Source organism: Fringilla coelebs (assembly GCF_963513975.1).
Source record: "Fringilla coelebs genome assembly, chromosome: 10".
NCBI lineage: Eukaryota > Metazoa > Chordata > Aves > Passeriformes > Fringillidae > Fringilla > Fringilla coelebs.
The window spans coordinates 20,002,295-20,019,467 of record NC_140036.1 but is presented as its reverse complement, the minus strand read 5'-3'; the positions used below and the strand labels follow the sequence as shown (position 1 = coordinate 20,019,467).

The window sequence follows — 17,173 nt, the reverse complement described above, 5'->3', positions numbered from 1 at the left end:
TTTCATGTCATCATATACTTTTTTGCTGACAGCTTTGTGTTGTGTTAATGACATTACACACTATTAATACAGTTAATTTTTAGGGTTGTTTGGAATCTTTTAATCTGAGTATCCAGAAAAAAAAGGTTGATTTTTTGGTTTTTTTTGGTTTTTTTTTATTCCTCATTTCAGACAGATACGTCATCATTGGCAGCCACCACAGCAGTTTGCAGGGTTATGGTGGGCAAGGCTGGGCCAGCAGCACTGCTGTGATCACAGCCCTGCTCCAAGCCCTGCTGCCAGAGGTGAGGAGGGGCTGGAGGCCGGACAGGACCCTGCTCTTCTGCTCCTGGGGAGGAACAGCCCTGGGCAACGTCGGCTCCTACGAGTGGGCTGAGGTAAAACTGCGCCGGGAGGGCTCACTGCAGGGAGGGTTCCTCCTGCTGAAAACATGAAATTACCACGTGGAAACCGTGGCTCATTAACTGCCCTCTGAGGTCTGTCTGTGCTCATTCATGTACTGCACAGCCAGTCCAGGGAAAACATCTTTTGAGGCATTCCTGGGATAATGAGGTGCCAGCCAGGGTGTTGCCGTGGCCGTGGAGTTTGCGCGGCCATGGAGTTTGCGCGTACAGCACCCTTGGGAGCTGCTTCCCCTCCCTGGTTCAGCACAGCTTTGTGAAAGGGCATTGCCAGGGTTTGACAGAGGGAGGAAAACTTCAAAAAAAGGCACAGGCACAGAAAGAGCTTAGAGAGCCTTTTCACCTTCTTGAGGGTTTAATATTTAATAATTTTTCATCGATAGGTTTAGTGTGGAGAGAAGTGAATCAAGAGAGAAAGAAGAGAACTATGCTATGGTTTACATGAATTAAACAAACCTTGCCATGTTTCCTTATCTAGTGCTGATTCACTTCTCCCAGGTTTGTGCTGAGGAGTTGGACACAATCCCAAACAGACAATTCCTTGGGCTCTTACTTCAACAGAATCAGCTGGTTGAAAGAAAATACCTCAAAAAGTATTGGTGACCATACAAGGCTAAAGTAGACTTCAGGTCATAAATTAAAGGAGTTGCTACTCCTCTAGGCAGAGAATTTCATGGCTGCTTTTCCAACTCTAATGGTTCAATGAATTAAAACAGTAGATAAAATAAAGAGTTAATTGCTTTTTACCGTGCATAAGAAGCAGCCAGCCCTCATTGAAATTTCATACTTCCAACATGATTATTCTTCAGAAACAAGAGGGGGTGAAAAAATCAAATTGAAAAGATCCAGGCTGGAAGCAAAATTTGTTTAGTTCCACTTCAAGTCAGCTTTGCATCAGATGTAATTGCGTTACACCCCTTCTGTTCAATATAAAGAGCCACTTCATGCAAAGAGGAACTCATTACTGAGAAGGCAAAGGGGATCCTTTTAAAAAAGAGATAATAATTGAAACAGTTTGTACATGCTATTTTTATAGTCTAAAAAATAATAAAATGAAAACACTGGGAAAGTTATGCAATTCAAATCTGAGTTTGGTCTCTGAATGTTTGAGTCCATTTAACTGTTGATAATGATTGCTTTTGAAGTTTGTCTTCTGTAAGGCATGAGTTTAAAAGGCCATCATGTTGTTTCACAGTGTGTAATGTTTTCATTTTTGGCCTTACAAGTGTAGTAATTTTTAATTCCTCCCAGACCTGTTTGCATTTTCTTTAGATGATGTGTGAAATGGAATTATAACTTCTGCTATAGAGAGAAACAGCACTAAGATATCCTTTGAAGTTTCCAAGAGCATATTGTGAGAACCAGATACTTGGGGAATCACAGAGGATAGAAAAGTAGGGTGCAGTTTTCCCCTAGAAGCAACCAAATAACAAAAACAGCCTAAATTATAATGATGCAGGGTAGTAACCATTTTTCTTGTGTTGTAGGATCTCAGGAGCGTTCTTCAAAGAAATGCTGTGGCCTACATCAGCCTCCATAATCCAGTCACAGGCAACTCAACCTTACGGCCCGTGGCATCCCCTTCTCTTCAGCAGCTGGCAGCAGAGGTCAGAAATAAAATATTGGGTTTCACTTGTAGTTTATGAGGTTACATGGTTAAGATCAGTTGACATTACACAGCAATCGGTGGTTATTTCATTTAAAAATTTTAACCTCACATATACACATGAACTGGTTTGGTTTTTTTTTTTTTTAAGTAAGCAGGGTAAATTTTATTTTAAAAAATAATAGATGGAGAGGTTGGAATAGCTTGTTTCACCTGTTTGTTAGACAAATCTGACCATACTTGCATGCCCTACAGCTTTTTTACCTTTTGGCAGCTTTAAAGCAACATATTTGTTATTCTTCTGCACAGAGCAAATTTTTCTCATCCTAATCAGGTCTTTCCAGACTGTTTCTCAGTTTGCATTTAAACCTGTATATCTACCAGATGTAACATGACACACAGGGAGAGTGTTACTCCTCCCTTAATAAATACTGTCTGGAGTGAGTATGTCAGGTTCAGTGCTCAGCCATGCCTGTGCAGCTCATCTGGAGTCAGAATATTCCACGGGGGTAAGGGCACAGAGGCCTTCAACTAATGACCCCACTGCTGTTCCTGAGCTTTCTGAATTTATCAATATTTAACATGAATGGAAAATAGTGTGAGGCACGTTCTAAATTACAAAACCAGTGGGAAATGGTATGCATAAAATGGAGTTCAATTTCACTTCCATAAATTATGCTTTTTAGAGGTTTTTTTCTGAATGTTTGCCAGATGAATACTTATTCTGATGTTTATTTGACTTGCCTCTGAAGCATTCGGTAAGAAACACTCCTCAAAGCTGCATCTTGGATTGAATGCAGTTTAAGACTGATCTGGATTGGCAATCGTTCAACCAAGTTACTAAAATGATATCAGTAAATTGCTTCTTAGCAATGTCTTAACCACTTCTCCTGTTCAGTGTTTAAGTGGTAATTTCCTCATGGAAAGAATCTGATTTATTCTGTATAAGTATTACAAAAACTGTGATGCAACATCATTTTAGAGAAAAAAAGCTTCCATTTGTGGAAAATTATTTATAATGTTATCTATGTGAGTCTGCAGGTGTTATGGATATGTCAATTCAAATTTTGTTATCAGTTTTAGCTATTGTATTTGCAAGAAATACTACCCTGAAAAGTTGCTAGCCTTTTGCTAACCTATTGGTGTTGGCAGTTCTGTCTCCATTAAAACAAGTATTTGCCTTTTAAGGGAGTAAGTTTATTATTATCCCTGAGCTATTTGGTATTTTCTCATTTTATTTGTTTGACTCTACAGCACAATCTATGGCAGTGATCTGAAAACGAAATTGTTGGAGCTTTGCAGCAGTCTCTTTATTATCTATTTATCACTTTATTAAGGCTCGATTTTTTCATCCTAATAAATGCCTTATTAGTATGAGCATTACCGTCACACCCTCTGTTTTGAAAAGGAAGCAAACTTCTGCTTTATTTCTGTGCTGTTAAATAATATTTTGTAATCCTTGTAATAGCAGTTGTGTTCTGTTCAGCAGTATGGAAGGAGCCACTCTTAGCAGCCTTGCCTTGCACCTGTTAATTAATAAAATGTGACTGGAATGTCTTTTTCTTTTTAAGTCCCAGTAAACACCTTCCATCTCACCTCTGATTATTTAATTTTGAGAGTGCATCCCTTCTGCATGCTTATCCTAAAGCCCCATTTAAAAAGTAAAGGATAAAATGCTTGTGAGCATTTTATCTATATGGCTTTCCTTTCTGTAGGATTTTATTATTTATTTGTAATTAAAATAACTGTCATACAGTTTGTGACATTAAAAAGATTTATGGAAATTATTGCTTCCAAATAAATGCTGGCTAGATTTCTGAATTCATAGCAAATTACTGACAGTGATGGAGCAGCCCAGCACAGATCCTTGTGTGTTCCCATGGGTGCTCACAGTTTGCCATGTGTCCAGAAGATTTTCTCTGGAAGACTGATCTGCTCATAAAGATTATTGATATTACTTCCAGTACTTGCCAGGAAGACAGTGTAATTACAGATTACCTGTAAGTTATGACACTGCAAATGGGGTGAGATGTGACTTTTTTGGAGCTCATCTCATCTTGAAGAAATTGTGAGTCTGTTCACATGAGATTCTTGCTACCAGGTGCAAGTTGCAAAGCAGAGCTTAACAATTCTAATGAGAGAGAAGGATCATTTTAATTTTTGTGAGCTCTGAATATAGGTTAGAACAGAAAAGAAGGTGAAAGAGGAATTCAGAATTAATGATATCAGTCCATTTTAAAAGGAAAAGATAGATTAGCCTGTCTTGTTTAGTTGGATAGAAGTTCTCCATAATTTGTGAATACCTGGAGGATCCTGAACTGTGCCTATGGATTCAATATAGGCACAGTTCAGGTGTGAACTCATAGAGTAGAACTCATAATTTAATCACATTTTTATCCTGCAACAAAAGAAACTGTCATGCATTATTTTTCCTTCTACTGCTAAACAGTATTGTAACATTGTTTGCAGGTAAGGGAGACTGAAATCTCACCATTTTTTGGGTTTTGTTCAGTGCTCACTGTAGTGCTAAAGTTGTGTGTGAAAGAGAGGGAGAGTGTATTCCTAGGGAAAATTAATTTATGTTAGAAAAGCCTACAGAGTATAAGTGCTAGGATTCTGGGGATAACAATGAAAAACTGTAGTTTGTCCTGTGAAAGAGAACTCAAGTAATAATCACACTAAGTGCAGAGCACTCTGTGGATGCTGCAAGGAACATAATTTAAAGAGAACTGTGGGAAAATAGCAAACACACAGCAGTGTTTGCTTTCTGTCTTGGTTTTTTTTTTTCCCCAAAATAAAATTTTGGACAGTTGCTAATCACTGCAGCTTCCACAATATTTTTCCCTTAATTTCTGGGAAAATTAGGAAGGAAGTTTTAGCTGAAATATTATTTGTATGGATTTTCTAAACTCAACAGTGAAAAGAAGAATCAGGAAACTTGATAACTTGTCTGCTGCGTGAGGTCTGGCAATCAGAGAATAGAATAAGTGCTTGGGTAATTAACAGGGACCATGTTTCTTAAAGAATGTTTTGTATAAAGGGATTATATCTTCATATTAGTTGCAGGTTTCAAAAGGGAGCTACATAAGCAGTCTGCAAATAATAATTTTATATGCCTGTCTGTGGGATTCTGGTTGAAACACCAAATTACACCAAGAAGCGAATTTAAATATTTGGATTAATTAAGTAAAGAGGAACTCAAACAGTTCTGAGACCTTGACATATTTAATTCAAATATTTTTTACATAACTAATTAGTGTCCACATTAACAAGAGGGAAGTACTGCCAAGTTATATTTTTGTCTACTGTTATTTTGTACAGAAAATGATGGTTAATTCGCCTGCTCAGTTGGTGAATCAGCATTTGTTGGCAGAGTGTCATTGGTAAATTGGGTTTGTTCAAGGCTGGGATTCATTCTCTGTAAATAAGGCTGTTAATGATTTTTTCCATAATGGACATGTCGCAAAGAAAAAAAAGTTATTATGAAACATAAATTCATTGCTGTTGTCTTTTAACTGATTGTGGGACCATCAGACTCCAGGTGTGCTGTTACTGCTGAGCCCAACAGAACTTAACTGCTCCTGTCTCCCAAGGAAGGGAGTGATTTAAAGCTATTGATGAACGAGTTGATCATTAAAAATGACTGTGCCAAGTATTGCTCCATGCTATTTATCAGTATTTGTTTCCACTCATGGAGTAAAAGGCATAAAACATCTCTACATTTAAAGGTGGTGCTATTGACAGAAAACTCTTTTTTTTATTTATGAAGTAGAGCCAAAGATAAACTTCTGCATAGATGTTACTGTCATTATTTCTTGATTTTAAAAAAATAAAATCTTACATTAATGTCAGCATCAATTCTCTTCTTCCAGCTTCTGTGTGTTTTTCATTTTTTTAATAGTGTCAGCATTAATAGTGAATCTCCTAGTGTCATATATCAGTAGTTGTAAATAAGAAAAAATATGATTATTTGAATTGCTTGTTCTCTGCCTTATAACAGAAGACTATTGCTTCCCCACGAGCTTTCAGTCTTTACCTATTATCACCTTTAGTGTTAGATTTGATTGCTGGTGTTACTTTTTATATTTGTGTTGAGAACAAAGGAAAATCTCTTTGAGAATCAGAAGTTTATGCCATGAACTTCTATCTCAGGAATTCCTAGATGTGTTAGAATGATGCTGTTAATGTAATTAGCAATACTTCGTTGCCAGTTCTATTAAATTAATTAAGATGCTGCTTCTCCAATGTGAAAAATTTCATTTAATGAGGGATTTGGTTTGCAGGAGGTTTTTTTTGCATCTTCTGACCACTTTTTCCTTTTCATAAAATACTGCTTTGCCCACTGTTACAAATTTTTTCACTCTTCCAAACTGAATAATTTTATTATATTAATGCCTATTCAGACAGTGAGTAATTTAACCTACTCATATATTTTGATGTTATGAAAATACTATTACTGTTAAATGTGGAGAAAAGAGTTTGTTAGCAAAGCATAATGTAATAATGAATGAGTTTTCCAGCTGTGTTCTTACTGGAGAACAATTCCTTTGTTCCTGATGACTCAAGCTTTCTGCTTCCATGTCCTTCCCTGTATTTACATAGATTTCTAATAGAGGTGTAAATGATGTATATTTTCAGAAAGGTTTTCTTGGTTTGAAATGTAAATGTCTATTTCAATAGCCATTGTGGATGAAACTGAATAAATCTGAATATCTTATTACATTCAGGTGTGGTACTGGAGTAGGTAAGTAATTCCATTTCTGCTGCAAAAATGGGGTTTGGTTCAAGTTTTCTATTGTCCAATTGAGTTAATATTGTCTCATATAATGAGCTCTACCATGTAAGGGAATTGTTTTTCCCTGCCAGACACTTTAGCCAAGACTACAGTATTAAAAAAATTAACTTCACTTCTGTCTAAATATTCTTTTGTTTAGTTTCATCTTGATTATTTCCTTTCAGAACTGACTTTTTCATGATAATAGAGAGATGTTTTCTTAGCGATTGAAAAACCTCTCATGTAGAGAGTTTAAAAGTAAACTTTTAGTTCTTACAAAAGAAGATAGATTGAGAGCTCTGGATATTTTAAAGTTCCTATGTAAACAGAAATCATTGAAAAGTTTCTCTTGATGTTTCTCTCATCATTATTAACTGTGCTGCTGAATGAAATTAAATTGACTCAATAGGTGTAAGCTGTACTACACAAACAGTCCATGGGAAAGAAATGCACATGGAAAAATTAGGTGTACAGCCAAATAACCAGAAAGAAAGCACCTTTAAATCAGAATTGATAAGAAATTAGTATGAAGTGAAACGAGACTTCAGTCTGTGTAATGTTTTTTGATCCAAAACAGCTGCAGCCATGGGCTTTAGTTCTGCATGTCACAGAAAAAGAATCAAAATCTTGTGCAGCACAATTTACTCTTTAGTTTGCAGATCCTTATTGGGGGGGGAAATAAAAAAAAGCTCCTGGGTAGTGAAAAGCAGACCATTTGTTTGTTATAAATAAAAAGGTGACCTATTTTCAGCAATGCCATATATATTTAACCTTGCCAGCAGTATCAGTGTGGCCTTTCTGAGCGTGCTGAACCTCACCTCCTGCCAAGGAGAAGGTTCCAGGTGCTCTTGGGCACATCCTGCTCCCCCTGTCTCAGTGTGCCTTGGAGCTGTGATTGATTGTTCTCTGGACAAGCATGCAGATGTTTGTTTTTGCATGATGTACCTCTCTTTTATGTTGTAAAATTGTGAGCTGTTTCATAGGGCACTGAGCAGGTGACTGAAGTCAGAGGAGTAGGAATAACTCAAGGTTTGGAGAAACCTGGGAAGGTGTGGTGGTTTGGGTTTGGATGGGGGGTTTTTGTTGTTTTTTGGGGTTTTTTTGGTTTGGTTTGGGTGTTTTTTAAGCTGTTTTTCCCAGGAAGAGTAGAAGTATCTCTGCAGAATGGTAAGCCAGTAACTGAGCCCCAGTGGGTGCAGGGAAGAGTGGAATTCCTGCTCATGCTGAGAGATTTTGGGGTTGGAAGTTCTCTTTCAGCATGGACCCTTGTCATGCTTGGAGGACTCTTACGTATCTTCTAGGGTTCAGGTTTAAAAATTAACTCAAAATTATGGTGATTGGCATTTTTTTGTTACATAAATTTGTCCCCCCCTTAATTTCAGTTTTATTGCAGTAACAGTTCTAACTTGTGAAAAGAAAAGCTTGATTGCTTTAAGGCTTTTAATTGAACTTCTGTGTCTCTTGTTTAGGCATACTTCTATAAGAAATACTCAAATTTAGGAAGGGGAAAAAAAAAGAAATCCCCAAACACCTCACCTGGTTAATGTCAGTCATCAAAAGGAAAAAAAAATCTTAAAATTTTAACTTAGGCATATTTATTGGCAAGAAGTTAGAATTCCTTTGATGAGTTCTTTGAAACCAGGTGTGAGGAAAATCATTCCAAATCCATTTAAGACTGTGATAGTTTGAATAATCACAAGCATAGACTTGAACTATTCTGGGATTTGCCTGATTTGTTCATTCTTCATCTGTTTACCACAAGCAGATTCTGGTGATGGTGTCTTGTCTAGTGTAAAAAAAAAAAAAAAGACTAAACAGAGCTAAAAGGGAGACTTTTGGGACAGCATAAACAGGGCATGTGAAATTTCAAAAGCAATTTCAAGCCAATTTAATATATATGGGAAATAATCCAATATTCCAAATTATTCCTTAGGTCTTAATTTAGTAACATAGTTGAGATGCATTTTTATTTATTTTTTATTTATTGAGTCAAAGAGCCACAATTCCCATAGTATTACTCCTGTCTTGGAGTGCACACAGAATGGGACTTCACTGAATAGAACAGAGAAAATTTTACAGCAGATAATCTCAGATGTCAGGAAAAGCCAAAATGCAAGAAATAGTTTTCTTGGAGGTTCTGCAAAAAGCTTTCTTTTGGCAGCTAAAGGTCACACAGCTTCAACCTTTGTCTCCTGGCAGAGCATTGAAAGGGATTTCAAAACCTGTTTTGTAGCTTTCTATTTTAACACTTTAAATGCTTTAAGTTTTCTTTCAAGAGGAGATTTAGGAGAGCTGCAGGCTCCTCTATAACACAACATCCTTGTCTTGATTAGATAATTATTGTATAATTACTTTAAAAAGGCTCAATGTTCTACCTTCTGCAGGTAATTCAGCACTAGAAGGGAGACTTCTATCCATACAATTATTTGCATATGCAATTATAGCAGTGAGCCCAGAGATACAGACTGTGGCAGGTGGAGTGCACAGAGAAAGATTTCATATGGAGAAAAAAATGAGCTCATATTTATGGGATTCAATAGCTTTTGCCCATTAAAATATATTGGGTTGTGAAGTAAATTTTTTCCACACTGCTGACTAGAATCTGCACCTTTGAAAATTCATGTAGATGCTGTATTATTTAGTATTCTCAGAAATATATATATATATATATGTAGCATTCATTAGTCTTCCTTACCAGAGTAAATAGCTTTAGATTGCACTTTACAGGGTATGTCAATTTGTTTTCTCAATTTGTGCAGTGCAAACATTTCTCCCTGACAGACTGTGTATGCATTGTTTCAGAAAGTTCAATTTTATTGCATCAGAATTAACTATTCAAGGTTGGAATTTGGAGGATGAAACCTGAAATATAATGTTAAAGATACTTTACTTAGATTATATTTTGCAGTAGTTAGAAGCTATCAGTTGTCTGTATTGTAGAACTCTGTTAATCAGTTCTGAAATAAAATTCATTGTCAGCCTCTCTTGATTTCCTTGCTTTCTATGAAAAAGCAGTGACATATCCCTGAAAACTTATTCATAAAACTCCACATTTCCTTAACAAAACTTAAATGGGTTTTTAGTCTTGTAGTACTTGACAGTACATAGAAATTACAGTATCCCTGTTTAATGCTTTCCTTAGGTTTTAGAAAGATCTCAGATAATAATCCTAATTTTCACAGCAGAGAGAAACACATCATTTGGTGTATGATGAGTGGGTTATAGTTGGCTACTTTGTGTTTTGTTGAAAATCTTTTCAAATTTCCTTGGACTAGTTTAGTTTCATGTTAGAATGCGAAACAAGGTTCTGGTTAAAACCACATTTAGTTCAAGTAGTTGAAGTTCTTCTCCCAAGCCCTAATATTTCATGGTTCTTGAAACCAAGTTCAAGTGAGCTTCTGTGGAAACCAGAAAGAAGAAGTCATAAGACTTTTTCTTTTCTAGGCTTTCCCTTTTCTAGGTTTTTCTCTTCTCCTTTCCCCACTGCTATTGTTTTGCTGTACAGAGGCAAGGACACTTTCTTGTGGTTTAAGTAGATAAAAGTTGGAAGAATCCAGTCAGGAAAAGAGTATTACAGTACCCCAGTGCTGTAAAAAGAAAATGATTTGACATCTTTTGGATCATTTAATTTATCTCTCAGTGGAGCCTAGAGACCTGCATTTGTGGTGCTGACACACTTTAATAAATCTGCTTTGTGATTATCTTCCTGAAAAATTCAATTTCTACAGATACTTGATATCTTAAGTGCAAATACCGTTATTATACCATTTGCTCAATTCCCACTGAAGTCCAGAAGAGGGTTTTTATGTGAAAAATATGATGGTGGTTTATTGACCTTCATGGTCCATACACAGTGGTGGGAGTGACTTTCATTTCAAAGACTGAAAAACAGATTTTGTGTGTGGCTTGGAGGGGGTGATTTCTTCATGCATAGTGGCTGTTAGGAAGTTTCAGTGTCAGACTGCAGGTGTCAGGGCAAGGTAAAGCTTTGTCAGCAGTGAATTTCTCTGGCCTTGTTCCAGGCTGGTGCCATGAGGGAAGATTTGCCATAGTCACCTGTGTGTCAAGAGATTTTCGGTGTTCTGTGCCATAAAGAAGTTTCTTCATTTGTGTCTATTACAACTGAAATTTGGTTTTTGATTACAGTAAAAAAGTCAGAGATTTTGATGGCAAATTTCCCCCCCCATTTAAAAAAATCTGGCTGTTGCACTGCCTATACCCTGGTTGTGTGTATATGTCCCCTCTTAGCTGCATTTCGTGGTGTTGGGGTCTGCCCTGCCTCTGTGTGCATTGTTAGAGATGGGCAGGATGCTTCTACTGGATTCAAGGATCCCTTAAAAGAGCTGATACAGTATTGGATATTGGGAATACGTGTGGAGGAGCAGGGAATATGAGGCATGTAATATGCAAGACAGGGAGAAATTATTTTCTTTTATTTTTTTCCTAGTGAAACACATGAGTTTGAGTTGTGTTCATAAAGAGCAGATTGAAGATCTCAGCGTGGTGGGAGAAACCCCTGCATGGGAAAGGGTGGCAGCCAGCTGACCTCTGCAGAGATCTGCTTTTCTGGGTCAGCTTGATGATAGAGCTCATGAGGGTGTCTGCTGAGCTGATTTGCACATCAGCAAGTGGTGTTGTTTGGGAAGTGGTGCTAGCAAACATTTCTGGTAGAAAAACCACATAACTGAGTTCTTTGTAGCTCAGACACGGGAATGCTGATGGTTGGGAGAAATGTAAATTAGAGTAGTCACAAACTGTAGTAAATTATAGTTACAAACTGTAATATCCATGTTACACCCAGCTGTGGGTCACATTTCTGCCATTAAGTGCTGCCATGCAAACGCAGCAAGAAAAAGCTTGAGCACCATTTAAGTCCACAAGAGTTTTAATTTTTGCATTATCCAAAACCAGATTGACTGCTCCCTCAGTTACAAATGCAAATGGTCAGAAATCATTTCTGTTCAAAATTAGATCAAAAGGCATAAGCTCTAAAGGGAAAAGCACCTGAAGTTTTGAGTGTTGGGTGTGGAGACAGGTTCCCTCTTGATGCAGTATTTTCTGTGTTGTCCATCATAATGGAATACAATTTTAAGCAGTTTCCTGAAATTTACCATCAAGAAATGTAACTCACTGAATAGTGTAGCTAAGCCTGTGGTCATGGAAATTCAGTCTTTAAAGTCACTTTAAAGTTTTGGAGAGTTTGCCTTTTCCTGTGCTGCTGAAAAAATAAGGAAGAAGTTCTAATGCAGTATTTTCTGGGGTAAGGGGATGCTTTGGAGAAACACAGCTACCAAAGGTGTGTGCAACAGTTTCTCAATTATATTTTTTAAACTTTATATTTTTAAGGTACAGAGATACTTGGAACTGCTGATGGCATTCCCATTGCAGTCCTGCCACTTAGATAATTCATGCTATATAATTTTAGCTTTAAATATTTGATTGCTCTGAAATTCTCTTATCAAATGGGAACATACTTGCTTGATTTTTACCTTCCTTAAAAAAGCCATTAAAATTCCTAGCAGTTTGTGCTGAGTGCTGGCAACAGGTACATTTGACTCAATGAGGCATGGGACTTCAATTTGGTTATAGGAAGGATAAATGTAATTCAGAATCATGTAACAAGCATCAGGAATCAGAGAAAGACTGTCAGTAGATAAAGTTAAATGTAGAAAAAGTACAGGATAAAAAATTAAATTTACACTATATAATTTTTTACTACCTTGCTTTTGTATTTCCTACCAGTTTGATGTAACTTTTTGCATCTAAAATGTGATTTAGTCCTGTGAGGTACCATTTATTATAAAGACTTTACACTGATAGTCATGTTTTTTGGTTTTTTTTAAATAAGACAAATATTTAAAAGTATGCAAATACTTCTTAACAGAAACCAAAGCCTTGAACAAGAATTACAGGATTAAGTTTGTCTCATGTTTTTCTAGCTGTAAGCTAAATAAAAAATAACTCCATTTGGAAAAGTAGTATAACATACAGCAATATATTTAAATTTTTTGTTCCAAGCACAGATATTTCTCCATGCATTATTTATAACCACTGGTATTGTAATTTCCCATTTTTTTAGGAAGTCACCATTGAAATGCAAAAATTGCTTCACACAATTTTGAAAGGTACAACTGGAGTTTTATTTTCATCAGGTTGTGTTTCTTAGGTAAACTGACTTTTCCTTGGTTCAGTTGAAATCTGAATACAATATCAAAACTCGGTCTTGGCCAATCTTGGTTTGACCTGACCTTTTGAAAGTATTGTGTTTGTCACCATTTTCAGTTTCTTCTTCCCCTCTGGGTGAAAAAGGCCTTCTCTGGCATGCAGAATACCTGCTGGCTTTTTGAAAGAACAATTATTTTAAAGCCATAAGGTTTATCTAAAAGGCAGGGGGGTTTTTTTTGTTTTTTTTTTTCTTGTGAAAATGCAGTTCTACCTTCCTGCACAGCCTAAAAGAACTGTTTACTCCTGGAATTTCCAGGTGTGGTGATTTTGTGTATGAAAACACAGAGTGTTTTGGTTGGGGGGGAATTTAGATTGTCTAATGGGGATCCCTGGGGTTGTAGTGATTTGTTTGAGCATCACCTGCAGTGTCCCTGAGTATCACAGGGATTCAGATGATGCTGAATTCCTTGTCCCTGATGACTTTCAATAAACACAATTCTTGAGGGAGTTGTTTTTCCCTGGTGACAAGTTCCTCTCAATGGAATATGTGTGTGTGTGTGCAGGGAGCATCTCTCACTTCACTGTGGTAGTCCTGAAGAACCCAAACCAGGGGCAATTCCTGAGATGGAAATTTCTCTTGTGTGTGACTGATTTTGCAGGGCTACAGAATTTGACCAGTCTTTATGATACCCTTAAAGGTCATTAAATAATGTTTAGGATTTTAGATATTTTCAGTAAGGCTTCATACATGTTTAAATAAAAACATGTGTAAGTGGGAAGGAAAAATTGCTAAGGAAGTGAGGAACCAACATCTTATTCATTTTTAACTAATCACTTCAGTCTTAATATAACATTAATTAAATGCAGCAAGGTTTAGTCACTCTACCTCATAAGATTTCATGGTGTAGCTTTAATCAGGTAATCAAATGATCACATTGTATACCTAGGCAAATACATCACATCAGTGGTGTGTAACATTGAGGCTATTTAAACCACAACTACTCTCCATCTATAGCATATTAATTATCACCACCACATTTATCTTTTCTTTTCCTACACAGAGAAGGAATGAATGAATGTAATTTAGAATTATTTTTATGCACATACTTGAATCATGTCAGTTTGATAAGGCTCAGCATTGGGGACATGCTGTGCCTTTAATTATTATGTAGTTGTTTTGCTCCATGATATTGAGCAAGACAGAAATGTTAGATTCCTTGCTTGCCTTTAGTTGGTTTGAAAAGTACTTTGAAGTCTGTAGGGCAAAATGCCATATTAAATCTCCCTAATAATTTCTTAAAGAGCTGATTTGCATTAATATGTATAATCAATCAATAAAGACAGAGCAGAACAGGATGTTTATAGCCAAACCTGATAGTCAGCTGGGAGAAAACAGAGAAGTATGCTTGCCATAGAATTGATGCAATTCCTAGGAACTCCAGGATTTTTTAATAGCCTTTGGCAGTCACCTATTAATATTTTTTTAAGAACCATCAAGCCTTCTGCCTCTAATGGTCTGTTTGCTAGAGTGTGGCAGGTGTTTATAGATGAGAGACACAGACCTGAGAGTCCTTTGCTGTGCAGCTTTTCTGGCCTTTACTACCTGTTATTGTTGATTTGCATATTTATAGTAATAAATATGTTAATCTCTTGATTTCTGCATTTTTACAAGGTCTGTGATGAATTAAATAAATTCTGTGGCTCTTCCTTTAGACAATTTTGCTTGCTCTAGATGGTCTCATACCTCAGGTCTGTAATTCCACCAGTCCCTGACACAGGTGGTGATTCAGCTCAGAAATAGAGATCAATAATTCATGAAGATTAAGCTTCCTTGTTGTAGTTCTGAAGCTGGGATCACTGGCATACTGTAAGAATAACTGTTCACTCTTTACTTGCCCTGTTGAAAGCTCCTTAGATGTTTTAATCCATTTTCAAAAGGTGGGAATGTTTTAAGTGAAACTGGAGTCAAGTAATGAAAAGTAGTAACCAGAACGAACTCATCAGGTCTGCAATGAAGTCCCACTTGATTATTCTTCAGATGTGTCAGATCTATTTTAGAGCATTAACTCAAATTAAATGTATTTGATTGGCCATATGGTACTCTTCTTTTTCTCAAATTTGTAACATAAACCTGTAAGATGGTGCTAACACCCAAAATGAGCTCCAGAGAAATAAAATTATTCCATTACAAATAGCATGTGAATCCTTGCACTGACACCAAGCACTCCTTTTTTCCTGGCTCACCAGGGGCTTGGTTTGCCTCCAGTCTGAAGGAAGGGCTTGACTGACATGGTAGAGCCCAGCCTGAGCAGCTGAGTGCTCTAAATACAGCCAGTTTGTTTTTCTTGTAAGGCTAGCCAGCTGAAGAAATACAGTTTGGCTGCTCTTCAAACGGGAGCTAGTTGTGTGTTGCTAATAGTTTATTCTAGATATGTTTTTAAAGATTTTTTTAAATTAATTTTATTAGTTTTATTAATACTAGAGCGTTATTGTTCTTTAAGTCTATTAATCTGGGGAAACATTTCATTTGTTTAATGAATGCAAAACACACTCTATGAACTTTGCAGTTGTTGCCAAGGAGTTGAAGAATGCTGGTGTTGTAGAATCTTCATTACAATACAAACAGATTGGAAGAGCACAGCATCTTGCATGTGAAGCATTTTCCTATATTGGTGCTGGGTTAAATATTTATTGTTGGGCTTGTGTGTGAGAACAGTGCAAGTGGAATAAAGCAGTTAAACTCTTAAAATGCTGTACTATCGAATTGAACATTGCTGTCATAAAAATATTAATCCTATAGTGTCAAGGAAGGTGATAAAAACCCCCAAACCACCATATTTTATAGTCCCCTTAACCAAAGCTGTAAACATTTCATATATAAACTTTCATGCATAAGAAAAATTAAATTTCATGATTGCTGTAAGAAGGCATCTCTTCAGCTCCTGGTAGGCTGGTAGAAGTGGGGGTTGGTGGATATTCAGAATTAAGTGTCAAAAGCTGTATTTCATATTTTCACATCATTCAGTGGAGCCTTTAAGCATTAAAGGAAGAACAGTCTACTCATCACTTATGAAACTTGACCAGCTGTGGTGGGCAGTGTGAAATGAGGAGAGTCTGATCCATGCTGCAGTGTAGAACACTGGGTGATCCCTGAATGCCTTAAAATTCCTGGAAGGAGCAGTGGATCTTGTACACAGATATATGCATAAAATCATATCCATGGCTTTTTGCCTGGATGTGTGCTGTGCAGTGGGTTTGAGTGGGAGAGACTGTAGGAGATACAGTTGTGATTATTAAAGCAACTTTTCCAATGAATTTGTTGTTTAGGTTTCTGCTATTTCTGTTAGAACTTTTTGGACAGGCCTTGAACAACTGTGACTGTATGTAAGAATGGCAGGAGCAGAAATGCTTAACAGATTTTTTAAAAAAAGGAGTAATGCAACCACCTTTCAAAATTACTTATGAAATGGAAGCTATTTCTTGAAGGTATTTTAAAATAATTTTCTGTGAGACTCTGCAGCGTTTATTTAAACTGTGTAATATGCAATTGCATTATTCACAGCACTGAAATGAACCTGTGAAGCAATAATTATGCTAATTTTGAAATGGGAAAATACCAAGATTTGTCTCTGTCTAACATTTTCCTGATAAGCTTGGAGACTTTAATATACTAAATTTGCTGTATTTTTGTGTTAAAGTAGAACCAATCTTAGGCTATTCTTCTAGAAAACCTGTAATTTTGTAGGCAGAGGTGAGGAAGTTATGTTGTACTATATAAATTGTTAGCTAAATGCAAATAATCTCCAGTTCTTCAACTTCCTAATATTCTTGAAAAGAAACCTGAGTAGCTTATTTGCTGTAATAGATGTTGAAAGCCTTTATGCCTACTGTTTATTAAGTGTTTAATTACCTGTTAGATTTAAAAGCTACACAAGTATGTGGCACTCAGTCTGGGCTTGATTTCCAGTTTCCATATTTATTACAGTTCTGTTGCTAAGATTTCACCATTAAAGAGTTACGTGAAAGAAATACAAATATTTCCCTGACTAGAGTTGTTTTAAGAAACCTACACAGAAAATGTGTATTGGGTATCTTCAGCCTTTTAATTTTGTTTTTCTCTTAAGCCCTACTTTGTGGAAAATTCTTTACCTTGCCAGCATTTCACAGACATGTCTTAGATTGAATATGATAATCCCATTCAGCTTTTTGTTGTGGCAGAGCATGCTA

At 36.5% G+C, this 17,173-nt stretch overlaps 1 protein-coding gene across 1 annotated transcript in view; it reads left to right on the top strand.

The window, feature by feature from the left end:
• NAALADL2 (N-acetylated alpha-linked acidic dipeptidase like 2) overlaps positions 1–17,173 on the top strand; it is a gene marked incomplete at its 5' end in the record, with an annotated part of 294,310 nt that overhangs the window by 212,266 nt on the left and 64,871 nt on the right. The window contains 2 exons of the mRNA XM_084212314.1: positions 172–377; positions 1,889–2,008. Coding sequence (XP_084068440.1) covers positions 172–377; positions 1,889–2,008 — 326 coding nt within the window. The remainder of the gene's footprint in view (positions 1–171; positions 378–1,888; positions 2,009–17,173) is intronic.